Raw genomic sequence first — 11,880 nt, 5'->3', positions numbered from 1 at the left:
TTTTTTTTTTCTTTTTTCTTTTTTACTTCAGCAAACAAAAAAAATTAGTCAACTGACATGAAAAGTGGCAAGTCTTCCGATAATAAATAATAAATTACTTTATAATTTTGCAATGCAAGAGCAAACAAAAGGAGTGATTTTTTTTTTCTTTTTACTTGTCCTATTTTCTTTTTTTACTTTTTTTCCTGTTTGTTTTTTTTTTTTTTTTTTTTTTTTCTAGAGAGTGAGAGATAAAGAGAAAGGAAAGAGAGAAAAACAGTCGTTATAACCAATGACTATACACATCTCTGGGGGAGGGGAAGGTTCTTGGGCGGACACATTTCAAACACAATCCCGAGACGCTTTGTGGCAAAATAGAGGTATACCTTGTTGCAATGTTTTTATAAATTCGCCTTTAAAGAGGAATTCAAAAATCTATTTTTAATCGCATCACACTTAATAGGGGGTGGATCTCAACCAAACAAAATCAAAACCCCGCTACAGGCATGCTAGAAGAGACCCAGGAAAAACCCCTTTTAAGAGTCAACTAAAAACAACATTGCAAACCAATGCAGCTCCACCTTCCTGCAAGGAATCTTTCAACAGTGCAGGGCTGAATCGTCTCTTTCCTGATGATGGAAAACCTACTGGAGCTTCTTTTGGCAAGGCTATCCCCATTATAGAAACAGCACCATTCGGAATGGGAGGGACCGGATAGAAAATCCCTCTACCTTGGTTTCTCCCTAAGATGTGCAGTCAAATGAAAAGATTTCCTTTTTTTTTTTTTTTTTTTTGAGATCCACGAGTACAAATCCTTTATATTTGGAAAATGTCTTTTCGATACTCCTCTGATCATTGAAAAGCACGGGGTTTGTGGTTCTTTTAAGTATTTTTTTTTTCTAGTAAGATCCCATGATTGTCTTCACAGTGTTGCTACCATATTACCTTGTCTTTTCAAATATGACTCCGTTCATCTCATGGAGCAGTTCCTTGCTAGGTTCGTTACAGGGTTGTTAAGTATTCCTTCCCCCTAAATTTCGAAGTCTCAACACGTTCACTTTCCCACTCTCTTCAACAGGGGTGAGGGTAAGGGCAGAAACAACAACAACAGATATTGGAATGAATGTTCCTCATGCCTCAATAGGACTGGCTACCATGCTGTTGGGTGTATCTGGCAGCTGAGAGGACATTGATGCTACTTCACTTCCAGTAGAATTGGAACCAGGTCCTCCTTCTGAAAAATTAACCTGCCAAAAAGAAAAAGAAAAAAAGAAAAAAAGGGGAAAAAAAAGGAAAAAAAAAAAAGAGAGAGAGAGGAAAAAAAAAAGAAGAAAAATAAGAAAAAGAACTGTTGCTACAACTGTAAAACTCAAAGAAAAGTAGCAGGCAAAGAAGAACATAAAAATAAATATACAAGGCATGCAGCCAATAGGCCTGATACATCTCCACAGGAGGCTGTGTCACTGCTGGTTGCTCTGTTTAGCTTCCCCATTGACTTCACAGGAACCTTCTTCAGGCCTTGGGCCAAATCACCAAGAAAAAGTAGATTAAAAAATGGAAAAAAGAAGACTGAAAAAAATCAAGCAAATAAACAAACAAACTTATTAATGAGGCCTTCTTCTCTGTCTTGGAAGAGCGGCAATCCCGAGAGGATGTTCTAGTAAATTATTTAGGAGTGCATGTGTTTTCTTGATATGAAACTGAAAGATTACTTTTTTTCCCTTCTGTGCACATACCAAAATAAACCTGGAAGGAGCATCCAGGAGCAGAAGGCATTTGAAACCAGCCATCCGCTTTCATTCCTGATTCGAAGCTGGTGCTATCTCTTCTTAATGAGAGTCTGTTTGATAAAAAAGGTCACACTATTCCATCTTAATGTGCCCCGCTGCTCCCGTTAGTTTAGGAGTAGTGCTGGGAAAAGGCATGACTTGAAGGGTGGAGCTTTGTTAATCCAGAAGCATTTATTTGGCACCTATTTAGCTGGCCAATTCTGTGATTAAGGCCCTTTCCAGATTAGAGCCGTGTCTTGAACGGCCAATGAAGGGTCTATTCCTTCCACTATTCTTTAATTTAGCTCTTTTCAGTATCACATATTATGTTGAAAGTATATCAATATTAACTTGTCAACTTAATGTTCTATTTGCCTATATATGTATGCATATTCAGACTATCCATCTTCGATCCTGACTTTTTTTTTCTTTTTTTGAACTATTTAATACAAAGCCTTACTGCACCAAAGATTTTTAAAGTCTTGTATTTTGTTAAGGCACAGTAAGTAAAGCAACCAGAGGAGATAATTTTTTCTCTCGTCTGATGGACAGCTTGATTAAAGCAGGAAAAGCAGTGGTTGCTTTAGTTGTAAGAGGATGCAAATAGCCCTGCTGCTGTGCTACAGTCTCCTGAGCAAGCATAGTGTGCCAGCGAGGGAAACACACTGCAGACTGCTGTTGGGCAAAAGAAAAGGGATTCTGCAGGAGAGCATGATGCTAAACGGAAAAGGTCTGAACACAGTGCTGGATTCAACTACAAACCTTTGTCTTCCATCACTTGGTGTAAAAAAAAAAAAAAAGCAAAAAGAAAAAAAAGCCCAACAGATCAAAAAAAGATTTGCATGTTAATAATTCACAACTGTTATTCTGAATCCCTGACATACTATACACAATATACCTTTCTCTTTTAAATATCTGGTTTTAACAGACTTGGGCCGGGAAACTAACTTAAGACTGAACTTCTCTCCTTAACTCACCTTGTTGTGCCTAAGTGTTGTCGGTGATTTGGCCCCATACGGCCATATGGGCTGCCAAGTGACATAGGCATAAGGAAGTGAGTTAAGGACAGAATTTCTTCTAAAAGGTCTATTTTGTTTAGGCTTAAGGTAGTGTATTATATTGTTTGAATTTTTCACCTAAATATGTAATAGCAATTTCCTTTCCAAAGAACACTTAATGTAAGCTATATATATGTATAGATTAATGTATATACATAGATACATAAAGTTATATCTAGAAGTACATGCTTGAGACACGGACTTTGAAATTTTAATCAAGAGGTCCTATTTGTCCGACAAAATAAGGGCCCTGGCTGACACTAATCATGTATTTAAAATTCATCCTCCAATATAAAGGCAAAATCAGCCTGAAGTGGGGAGGGGTTAATTCTAGAAACTACTTTCACGGATATAAGTGTAATTAAGAGACATATAAAGAATGTTTTGGTGAAGTGCTTTCAGTTTTCAGGAGTGTGTGAGCTATTATGATAATAAAGGCTCAACCTGAGTCGAGTCTTATCCAAACTCATACTCAACTAAGAAATATCTCTGCTGTACACTAAGATCGATTTTGCACCAACCTCTGTGAAATCAATCAGTTCTCTGCTTTCACAGATGCAGTCGTGCACGCCTTGCAATTTTTAGAAAACCCAGTTAATCTGGATTTTTTGTCTCTCTGAGAGCATCTGACACCTGGAATGAATCGCCCATTGCTCTGACCCGGGTACCGCTTGGCTCGGGCGGGGAACCGACACTTACTAGTTGCTGAAAAGCAGGTTGGTCTATGTCACTCTGCAATGCGAAGTCACTCAGTACTTTCCAGGGCGGCTGGTAACTCTGCACCTCCACGGGGTTCGCCTGCAAACCGCCGTCATGTCTCTCCGGACTAGCAGCCACCATCGGAGTTCCTGTCATCCCTTGGATGTTCTGTAAACAGCCCAGCAAAAGATGTTAATGAGCTTGGTTAGCTTTATTGTGTATAAACGCTGAGTCAATAAACTGCTTTCTATCTTATCTATACGGTCGCTTGTATTTGCTTTGTTAATCTGCTGTGAATGTCTTACTCTATTCTACTCTAGGTCAGCCTGTTTCTGCTCGCTGCATTTATCACGGTGGAAGTTTACTCTCTTTCCCTTTAATCCTCCTATTCGTCTCAAGGCATATCCCCTCCGCCCCAAGCTCTCTTGAACATGAGCACTCTGTATCTCGACTGCCAATGGACGTCTCAGAACGAGAAACGGTTAATCCTGCTCCCCTCTATAGTTCTCGTCCAGTCTGGTTTTGTTTTGCGTGACCTTAACTGGATCGTATATCCAGTGCACAGCAAACCTGGGGTACGTCATTAGCGTGCTCTTTCAAAAAAAAAAAAAAAAAAAAAAAAAAAAGCCCCAGCCCTCTCAGTATGCCCTGTGGTGTAGGCACAGTGTACAACATAACTCCAAGCCTCGACCAATAGATTGTTCAGGCGAGTTAATAACACCGTGTTTTATTGCATTCCAACAGGGTAAAATGAAACTCCTTAAATTCCACTTAATTAGGCAGCCTTATGAATTAATAGTCATTCTCGGGTCAGTCAATATACACAGGGAGAGTAGCAGACTCTTCTTCAAGTAGACTTACAACAACAATAAAAAAGAAACAAATTTGGCTTAAAATGGAAACAGATAACTTGTTCTGTTGAACCCAGTGCATGCCGCCTGTTTACATCACCCATGCGTATATCTGCAGAAAAGTGCTCTACATAGATAAAACTATATATAAATTAATTCCTGTAAACACTATGGTAATTCCGAAAAATTTGCATTGCATTTGTCTTTTTCTGCAGTAAGTGCACTGACAAATACACACACTTTGTTGTATATAAAGTGCTAAGACAAACACCTCTTATTTTATTTTTACTTTTTATTTTTAACTATTTTTACTTATGGATATTCTCCTGTTTAAAAACACTGAAGAGGTCAAAGGCGTAATTTTCTCCTTAAGGAGCCCTTTGCATTTGCAGTATAAGTATAAGACGAGACTGGGTTTATTACATCCCATAAGCTCTGCGGGTTTCATTCATGCTGCAGAGAAGTTAGTCTAACCTACTGCGTATTCTCAGCCCCACAAATTCTGAGTACGCTTAAGCAGCCTAAATCGGCTCCTCGCTGTGGTGTGTTTCGATTGCACTGACAGCAGAAACTAACGGGTAATGGCTAAGCGGTATCATTTTCTTTGTTTTCAGGGAGATCGCAAAAAATTAACACCATCAGACCGAGCCCTGCGGCTGTCCGGGCCGGACATACACCACGCTTTTCTCCTTGGGAATTAAGGCAGACACGGATAGAGGCTGAAGCCACTTACAGTTTTGTCATTGGGTTGCTGCTGCTGAAGCTGCTTCATCATAATGCTCCTTTTTTTGTCCTTGCATCGCTTGTTTTGAAACCAAACCCTGATGACCCTCGGGCTGAGGCCAGTCATTTCTACCAGTTGCTCTTTCATGAGGGCATCAGGTCTGGGGTTGGCAGCGTAGCAGGTCCTCAAAGTGTGAAGCTGTTTTTCATTAAGGACAGTCCGGACTCGGGTTGTCTTCTCGGGCTGCTTGTGGACGTGGGGCCGCAGAGCTGGCTGTCTGGCAGAGATAGGTTCTGCTGTAAGGGAAGGGGAAGGGAGGAACAGGATCCCCATGAGTAGGAAGCAGGGAGTCTGCAGAGACTATGAATCTAAGCTGGTGGGACAGGGGAAGGTGGCGGGCGGGGGGGGCGGGTGATGAACCCTCTTTCAAAGGCCATTCAAGCACTCAGATCTATCGGAGCTGCTGCAGCCTCCTCTGCTTTATGCACTGGTGGAGTGACTGACATTTCTGACTCCACAGACAATTAATTTGCAAAAACAAACCACCCCCCTAAAACCATTAATGACAGAAGCTTGAACCTGTATGAAACTTGACAGGGGAGGGCAAGTTAGCTAAGGTGTGTGTGCGCTAGGAAAGGAGCAGGAGGGTTTTATGTATTTATTTCCCGACAAATCACCAAAACAGAATTTTGGCCCGAAAATTAGCGAAAGAATACTTCTTAAATTAATCATAACTCGGGTCTGCGTCTTGTATCGTGAATTAAGCTCATTTTAGCCAGAAGCAGTGATAACATGCAACAGCTCCCGGCAGTTCGACGCTTCCAAACCAGAGCAAAACAAGCCAAATCCTCTGCACCATGCCAATGGAAAAAAAAAAGCCCTGTGAGAGCTCCGTATCTCAAAGCACGGGAGATGGCATTTATCTTAAAAAGTGGAGGTGGTAGGTGCATTTGCTTATACTTCGATGAATAATTTAAAAATATCTATGTAGTGCTTTTAAAAGGAGAGCAAGCCCACCATCTCGCAGAAACTGCCAAGAAATGCAAAACTACAGAGGGCATCACATCAAGAGCTCAAAGTGTTCCTGTGGTTCTGCTATTCTTCTGTGCGTTGTGTAGCTGTAGGTATTATGTGTAATCTGACCCAGTCGAGGGAAAAATAAAAACAGTATCTTTTTTTTTTTTTTTTTTTTTTTGCTTAAACTGTTTAGCTAACAGTCAGAAGTGCTTGCTTTTGTGCACTCGGGTTCCGACTTTTCTAATTGTAACAATACATCAGCAAATGCGATGACGACAATACGAAGGCTTCAAATCTTATCAGTATTGTACCTGCCGACACACTAAGCCTTTCAGAGACAAGGCACAAACACGATATAGGGAGCACAGTCTCTCTAGAATTCTGCTCTGACCAGTTACGGGATTACTTCTGCCTATATGTAGATATGTCACCTGAAAGCAGCTCAGAAGAGGGAAATGAACCCGTTTTAGAACAGCTGTATTTACAAATAACTTTCCGAGTTACGGTCACTTGCATAGCAAAATGCCGGCCAACCTTGTATTGTCCAGCCTAGTCAGCCTCAGAGAAGTGTCCCTTCCTAAAGCTAAGGGTCTCTGAGTGTTTGACGTACCCGTCGAGAACTGGAAGTGTGAATGAAGTTGTAAGGTGGGGCGACTCTGAAGTTTCAAGGCTGAGTTTTGAGATGAAATTCTCATCAAATTACATGAAACGTTTCAAGAAGGCAAGAATCACTTTAAAAGGCAATTACGGAAGATTAGCTTGTTGACAGTTTTAAATTACAGCCTAAGCGCCAGCCTGTAGTTATGAAGTCTATCTCTTTTCAGACCCTACTTCCTCCACCGCTCAGAACAGCTTCTCCGCTCACTCCTGCGGCAGCGAAGGGGTCTGAAAGCTCAGACCTGCTCTCCGCAGCGGCTCGTCCCTCTCCGGTTCAGGCTCGGGGCTGCCCCGGGCTCGGGGAGGGTGATGGAGGGATCCCGCACTCGGTGCGCGGTGGGGGCAGGAGGAGGGCAGGCTGGCGGCTGGGGGCGCGGCCCCTCCGCAGGTGTTCCGCCCCACGCGTCCCGCCAACGCGGGCCTTTCTCGGGGCAGCTGGACCCGCAGCAGCCCCGAACGTGGGGCGCGCCTCCGCCGCCGCCTCTCCGCGGGCGCGCAAGCTCAGGCCCGGCTCTCCAGGGAGGCGCGGGACCCGCTGAGACCGTGGGGCTCTCCCTGCCGCCCGGAGTGGGACCTGGCATCGCCAAACCCCGCGGGTTTCCGCGGCGCTGGGCGCGGGCGGTACCTGCCATCTGCAGCGGCCGAGCGGGATGCAGGGGGCTGAGAGGGTCCCCGCCGCCCAGGCTGGCCCTCTCCACCACGTCGTGGTCCGCCCGGCAGAAGAGGCCGTCCTCCCGCAGTGCGAATTCATCGCCGGGGATGAGCTGGCGGCTGCAGGCCACGCAGCGAAAACACTCGATGTGGTACACCTTGGCGCGGGCGCGCATCACGAAGTCATTCTTGCTGAAGCCGATGCTGCATTTGGCGCACTTGATGCCGTATAACCTGAGCAGGGCCCAGCCCAGAAAGAAGGAGAAGGGAGGGAAGCAGGGAGAGCACGGGAGGGGGAAGGGGGAGGGCAGGGAAGGGGCGGGGGGGGAGGGGGGGGGAGGGGGGGAGAAAGGAAAGGGAAAAAGAAAGAGGTTTTCACTCCCGCTCGTGGGCAGCCCCTGGCCCCGCGTAGACGCGCCACACGCAATCCACTGCTTTAAAAAGCATGGAAAATACAGAAGTCAGAAGAGGAAAGGAATAAGCCGGATTCACACTCAATCGGTGCCCTGATCCCTGTGCCATAAAAGGCGGAGTGGACACAAACACACCGGTGAGAGAGGAGAGTTGGGAGGCAGAGGTGTAAGAAGAAACAAAAAGTCGGCCCCGTTTCTTCCCGAGGATATCCGACCTCTCCCTCTTGCCCCAGCGCTCGGGCTGCTGCAGGAGTGGGGCCATCCCTGCCCTCTCTTTGCCTCCTCACCTGACCTAGCCTGGTCTGGGTCTAAACTAGACTACCCGGGCGCACCAGGGAAAGGCGAGACTGCCGAAGCTGCCATCCGAGACACAAACGTGCCAGCTCCACCAAATTGTGATACTTTTCGCGCGGAACCCACTCAAGACTTGTGCCGCTTGATGTGTGTATGGACTGCCGTCACCCCAGCCCCCGGGATCCAGCAGGGGTAACTGCCAGCGCAGGCTCTCTTCCCCTAGCCTCCTCTCACCAGGTTAATGTAATACAACAATATAAGCATAACACACATGCCTCCTCAGGCTTACATATATTGTAGCGTAAATCCTCTCTTCCGCCCCTAACAAAAAGGCAGTTTCGGTGATCTGACTCTGCAGCTTGTCTCTACCTCAGCGTCCCTGCCCTGTCCCTCCTCCTCCTGACGCTCCCACCTTGAGCCGGGGCTCCGGCAGGAATGGGAGGGCAACCTCTCGCTGACAGCCCCACAAAGCAAATTATGATTTTCTGGAGTGGGTGGCGGGCTCCTAGTCTCCCATGGAGGAGAGGACGACAGCTCACCAACCAGTAGACAAACATAAGAAAACGCTCCAACTCGGGTGTCGTACTGCACACTCTCTCGTCTCCCACAGGGTGCTTATTAGCCAGAAGTCCTTGGTATTATTAAAATTAACATCTTGGCACGAATGTACGGGTACATGTACTAAAAAATGTGCTGGTACATAAACTGTGAAAACTGTTCCTAAAACTGAGCTACTATTTATCCCCACCGGTTTCCTCACCAGTATACTTCCTTAGCGATACAGTCTGTTATGTATTCCTGTGAGTATACACTGCTTTAGTTTTTATAGCTATAGAAGTGTACTAATTCCATATTCAGGACTACATACACCCGAATTACACAGTTTTGAGAAGAAAAAAAGCCCAAACGGCTGAACGGCAAAAGCACAGAGTGATCGTAAAGTAGGTGCATTCATAGGTACAAAAGTTGCGCTGGTTGCCCACAGGTTTGACACTTAGAGACTGGCTCACGGTCTAATTCAAAGCCATCTTGCATGTAATGTACTTTTCCCTTTTTAAATTGTAGCAAATTAAATGTATTCCGTATTAACTTAAAAGAGCTGATTTTTTTTCCTGCTCAAATTTCTTCCGCTTAGTTCTACAAGGAGGTAAGTGAACACATTTCGGTCCAAACGTTTTCCTTTCATTTGAATTAAGAGAAAGGACAACATTTAGGAGAACGGTTCCAGCGTTCTTTTAAAAGTAAAGAATTAAAAAAAAAAAAAAACCTCTGGTTTTCGCCATTTTAGAACTTGGAGAATAATCTCACAATGGCTTGAAGGAATGGTCTGCTTATAAATGGTGCACTAGAGAAGGAAAGACTCGAGGGTTTTATTTCAATTCAGAATTATACAGAAATCAGAAGATATCTTAGGTGGCTAGGTGATTTGCTTCCAAAACTTTCTGCAAAAAAAAAAAAATTGTTCATAGCTCAGTGTCATACAAACTTATGATTTGGCAAACCCAGTAGGCGACACTGAAATGGATCAGCATGACCCAGGAGCACAAATAATAAACACACTCGAAATTCCTGCTTTGGTTTCTCTATAGTGTCAGCATTGGCAACTCTCACATTTTATCAGTTACCAGATTTTAATGTGAGGAAGGAAGCGGTTCCATTATCTAAATATACCCAATTGTTCGCGAACAGATGATGGGCAATTTGATCTGCTCTGTCTAATTCATCAGTACAGATAAGATAAGAAAGAAAAGGCAGTCAGATATCACCAAAGGGGTTAATATTTAAAAAAGATTAAATGTCAGTTATTTTAGCTAAGAAATATTTCAGTCTAGGTTTTAACGTCCCCACGAAAGGATCCTCCAGTCCGAAGGAAATTTGGGCTTTGTTTTTGTTTTCTTTTTGCTTTTTGTTTTTTGATAGGCCTAGTTTAAGTAGGGTTTTCTTTATTTTTTTTTTTCTACTCGTGTATTTACGTCTACGGCATACATGTTTGAAGTGCCTTTCTTTTGAATGTCACTATGTCTCTGCAGAAACACAGAGATGCATTTCTCAGGTTGCCTTAGAAAGTGATCTGTTCCGTGTTGTTCATAGTATCTACACTACTGAAAATATTATTCGTTATCTACGATTCTTCCCTTGGTTGTAATCACAGGATGTACTGCCAAAGTCCTCTGAAAGGACTACACGGTCCTACACGGTCCCGAACCTAGTTCTAGTAATACAGATATTTGCATTTGAAAAGAAGAAATAAAAAACTTCACTACTAACTTTTTTCCTCGCAGGTCTATTAATGGGAAAACACATAAAAACATACCAATTATCTTTTACCCGCTTCCTCACAGTTTTCCCTCTTAATTCGTCTGTCAAATTTAAAAAGTTAAAAAGAAAAATAAAATCTCACCGAGCAATTAAACAACGTAAATGGCGTACCTGATATAATCTCTTTTACAGTAGGTTTTGCCATCCCTAACAAAGCACGTACAGGTCTCGTCCAAATACTGATTACACTCTGCACACTTCAAACACGCCGCATGCCATTCCAAATCCGGAGAAACCCTCAGAATATACTGATCGTGAATTTGATTGCCGCAACCAACACATAGGGAAATCAGACGTTTTTCTGAAATGAAAATAAATACATGATTGACTAACCGCTTACTCTCCTACAGAGATAAACACACTTTTAATGTCATTCCCTTATAAAGCGTATTGTGGGAGCGTTGTTTGGTTTCAGCCTTTTTTTGTTTGTTTGTATATTTGGGGGGTGGGGGGGGGTGTTTGTTGGGGTTTTTGAGAGTTTTTTAAAAAAGAATATTACACTTTTGGAAGGTAATTGCCGTGTGCTATCAAAACCTTGCCTCGCTTAGAAGGGAGGCGGAACATATGTTAAAAATACAAATGTGAAGAATCTTTGGGGTGAAGGTCTTCATTTCAAAAACCTTGCATGGAATCAAAACTCCAAACTCCCACGTTGTTTAATTTTTATTTTATTGTTGGCTTGTTTGAACGCCCTGCCTTACGAGGACAGTACCTATGTGTTTCATTTCATATTTTAAGAGGCTCTGACTGGAAACGATGAAGTATGGTGGGGTGCACTTCCCACTGAGCCCTTTCCCTCAGAAGAAGGGAGTCGAGGCTTCTAGCAAGAACAAGCATCATTACGGTTGTCACTTGCTCTCTTTTGCAAGTCTAATGCTAATAACCCTAGACCGACTAGGTGCTGGATAGTCAGACAGCCTCACTGCAGTCTATCACGAGAAGAATTTAAGGCTCCGTGGTTGGAGATCCCATCAAAATCCTGTCTGCTCCCCAAACTTTAAGAGAGAGTAGGACCCCAGGCTGTTAACATACAAGGATACGACAGAGCAAGCATGCAGGCATGGTAACAAAGGCACCTTCTCTACCATTCAAATGAAGTTCATCACTTTAGCAGTTCGTCTGCCTGAGACGATTACAATAGACAGCACATTTATTCCAACAACGGTAAAGATTCCGCCTTACTTTTTGGTGGGTCTCCCATGTCTCCCATATCTGTAAGAGGGTGTAATGTCCACAGTGAAATGGTGTACGGTTTCGTTTTAAGACCCGAAAGTAGGTTTGAAAGCTGTCGCTAAAAACAAGAATAATAATAATAATAATAAAAAAATAGAAGTATTAACAGAGGCAAAAAAAGAAAAAAAAATCGAAATCGGAAAAAAAAGGGGAAAAAAAAAATGGTACAAAACACCACCGGCGTGGGAGACACTGTCAGGGCTGCGGAGAGAGAAG

General features: G+C 43.5%; 1 protein-coding gene across 1 annotated transcript; it reads right to left on the bottom strand.

The window, feature by feature from the left end:
• Positions 1 to 551: 551 nt before the first annotated feature.
• On the bottom strand, positions 552 to 11,641 carry ISL1 (ISL LIM homeobox 1; the record flags this gene model as incomplete). Its single annotated transcript, XM_084225911.1, has 6 exons — positions 552 to 1,226; positions 3,506 to 3,673; positions 5,090 to 5,376; positions 7,380 to 7,639; positions 10,543 to 10,732; positions 11,614 to 11,641. The coding sequence occupies 6 exons, from the start codon at positions 11,639 to 11,641 to the stop codon at positions 1,110 to 1,112; spliced, it is 1,050 nt and encodes a 349-aa protein (XP_084082037.1). The 3' UTR covers positions 552 to 1,109.
• Positions 11,642 to 11,880: the final 239 nt, after the last annotated feature.

This window comes from Fringilla coelebs, assembly GCF_963513975.1.
Source record: "Fringilla coelebs genome assembly, chromosome: Z".
In the NCBI taxonomy this organism is placed as follows: domain Eukaryota; kingdom Metazoa; phylum Chordata; class Aves; order Passeriformes; family Fringillidae; genus Fringilla; species Fringilla coelebs.
This window is presented reverse-complemented; position numbering and strand designations above follow the sequence as displayed.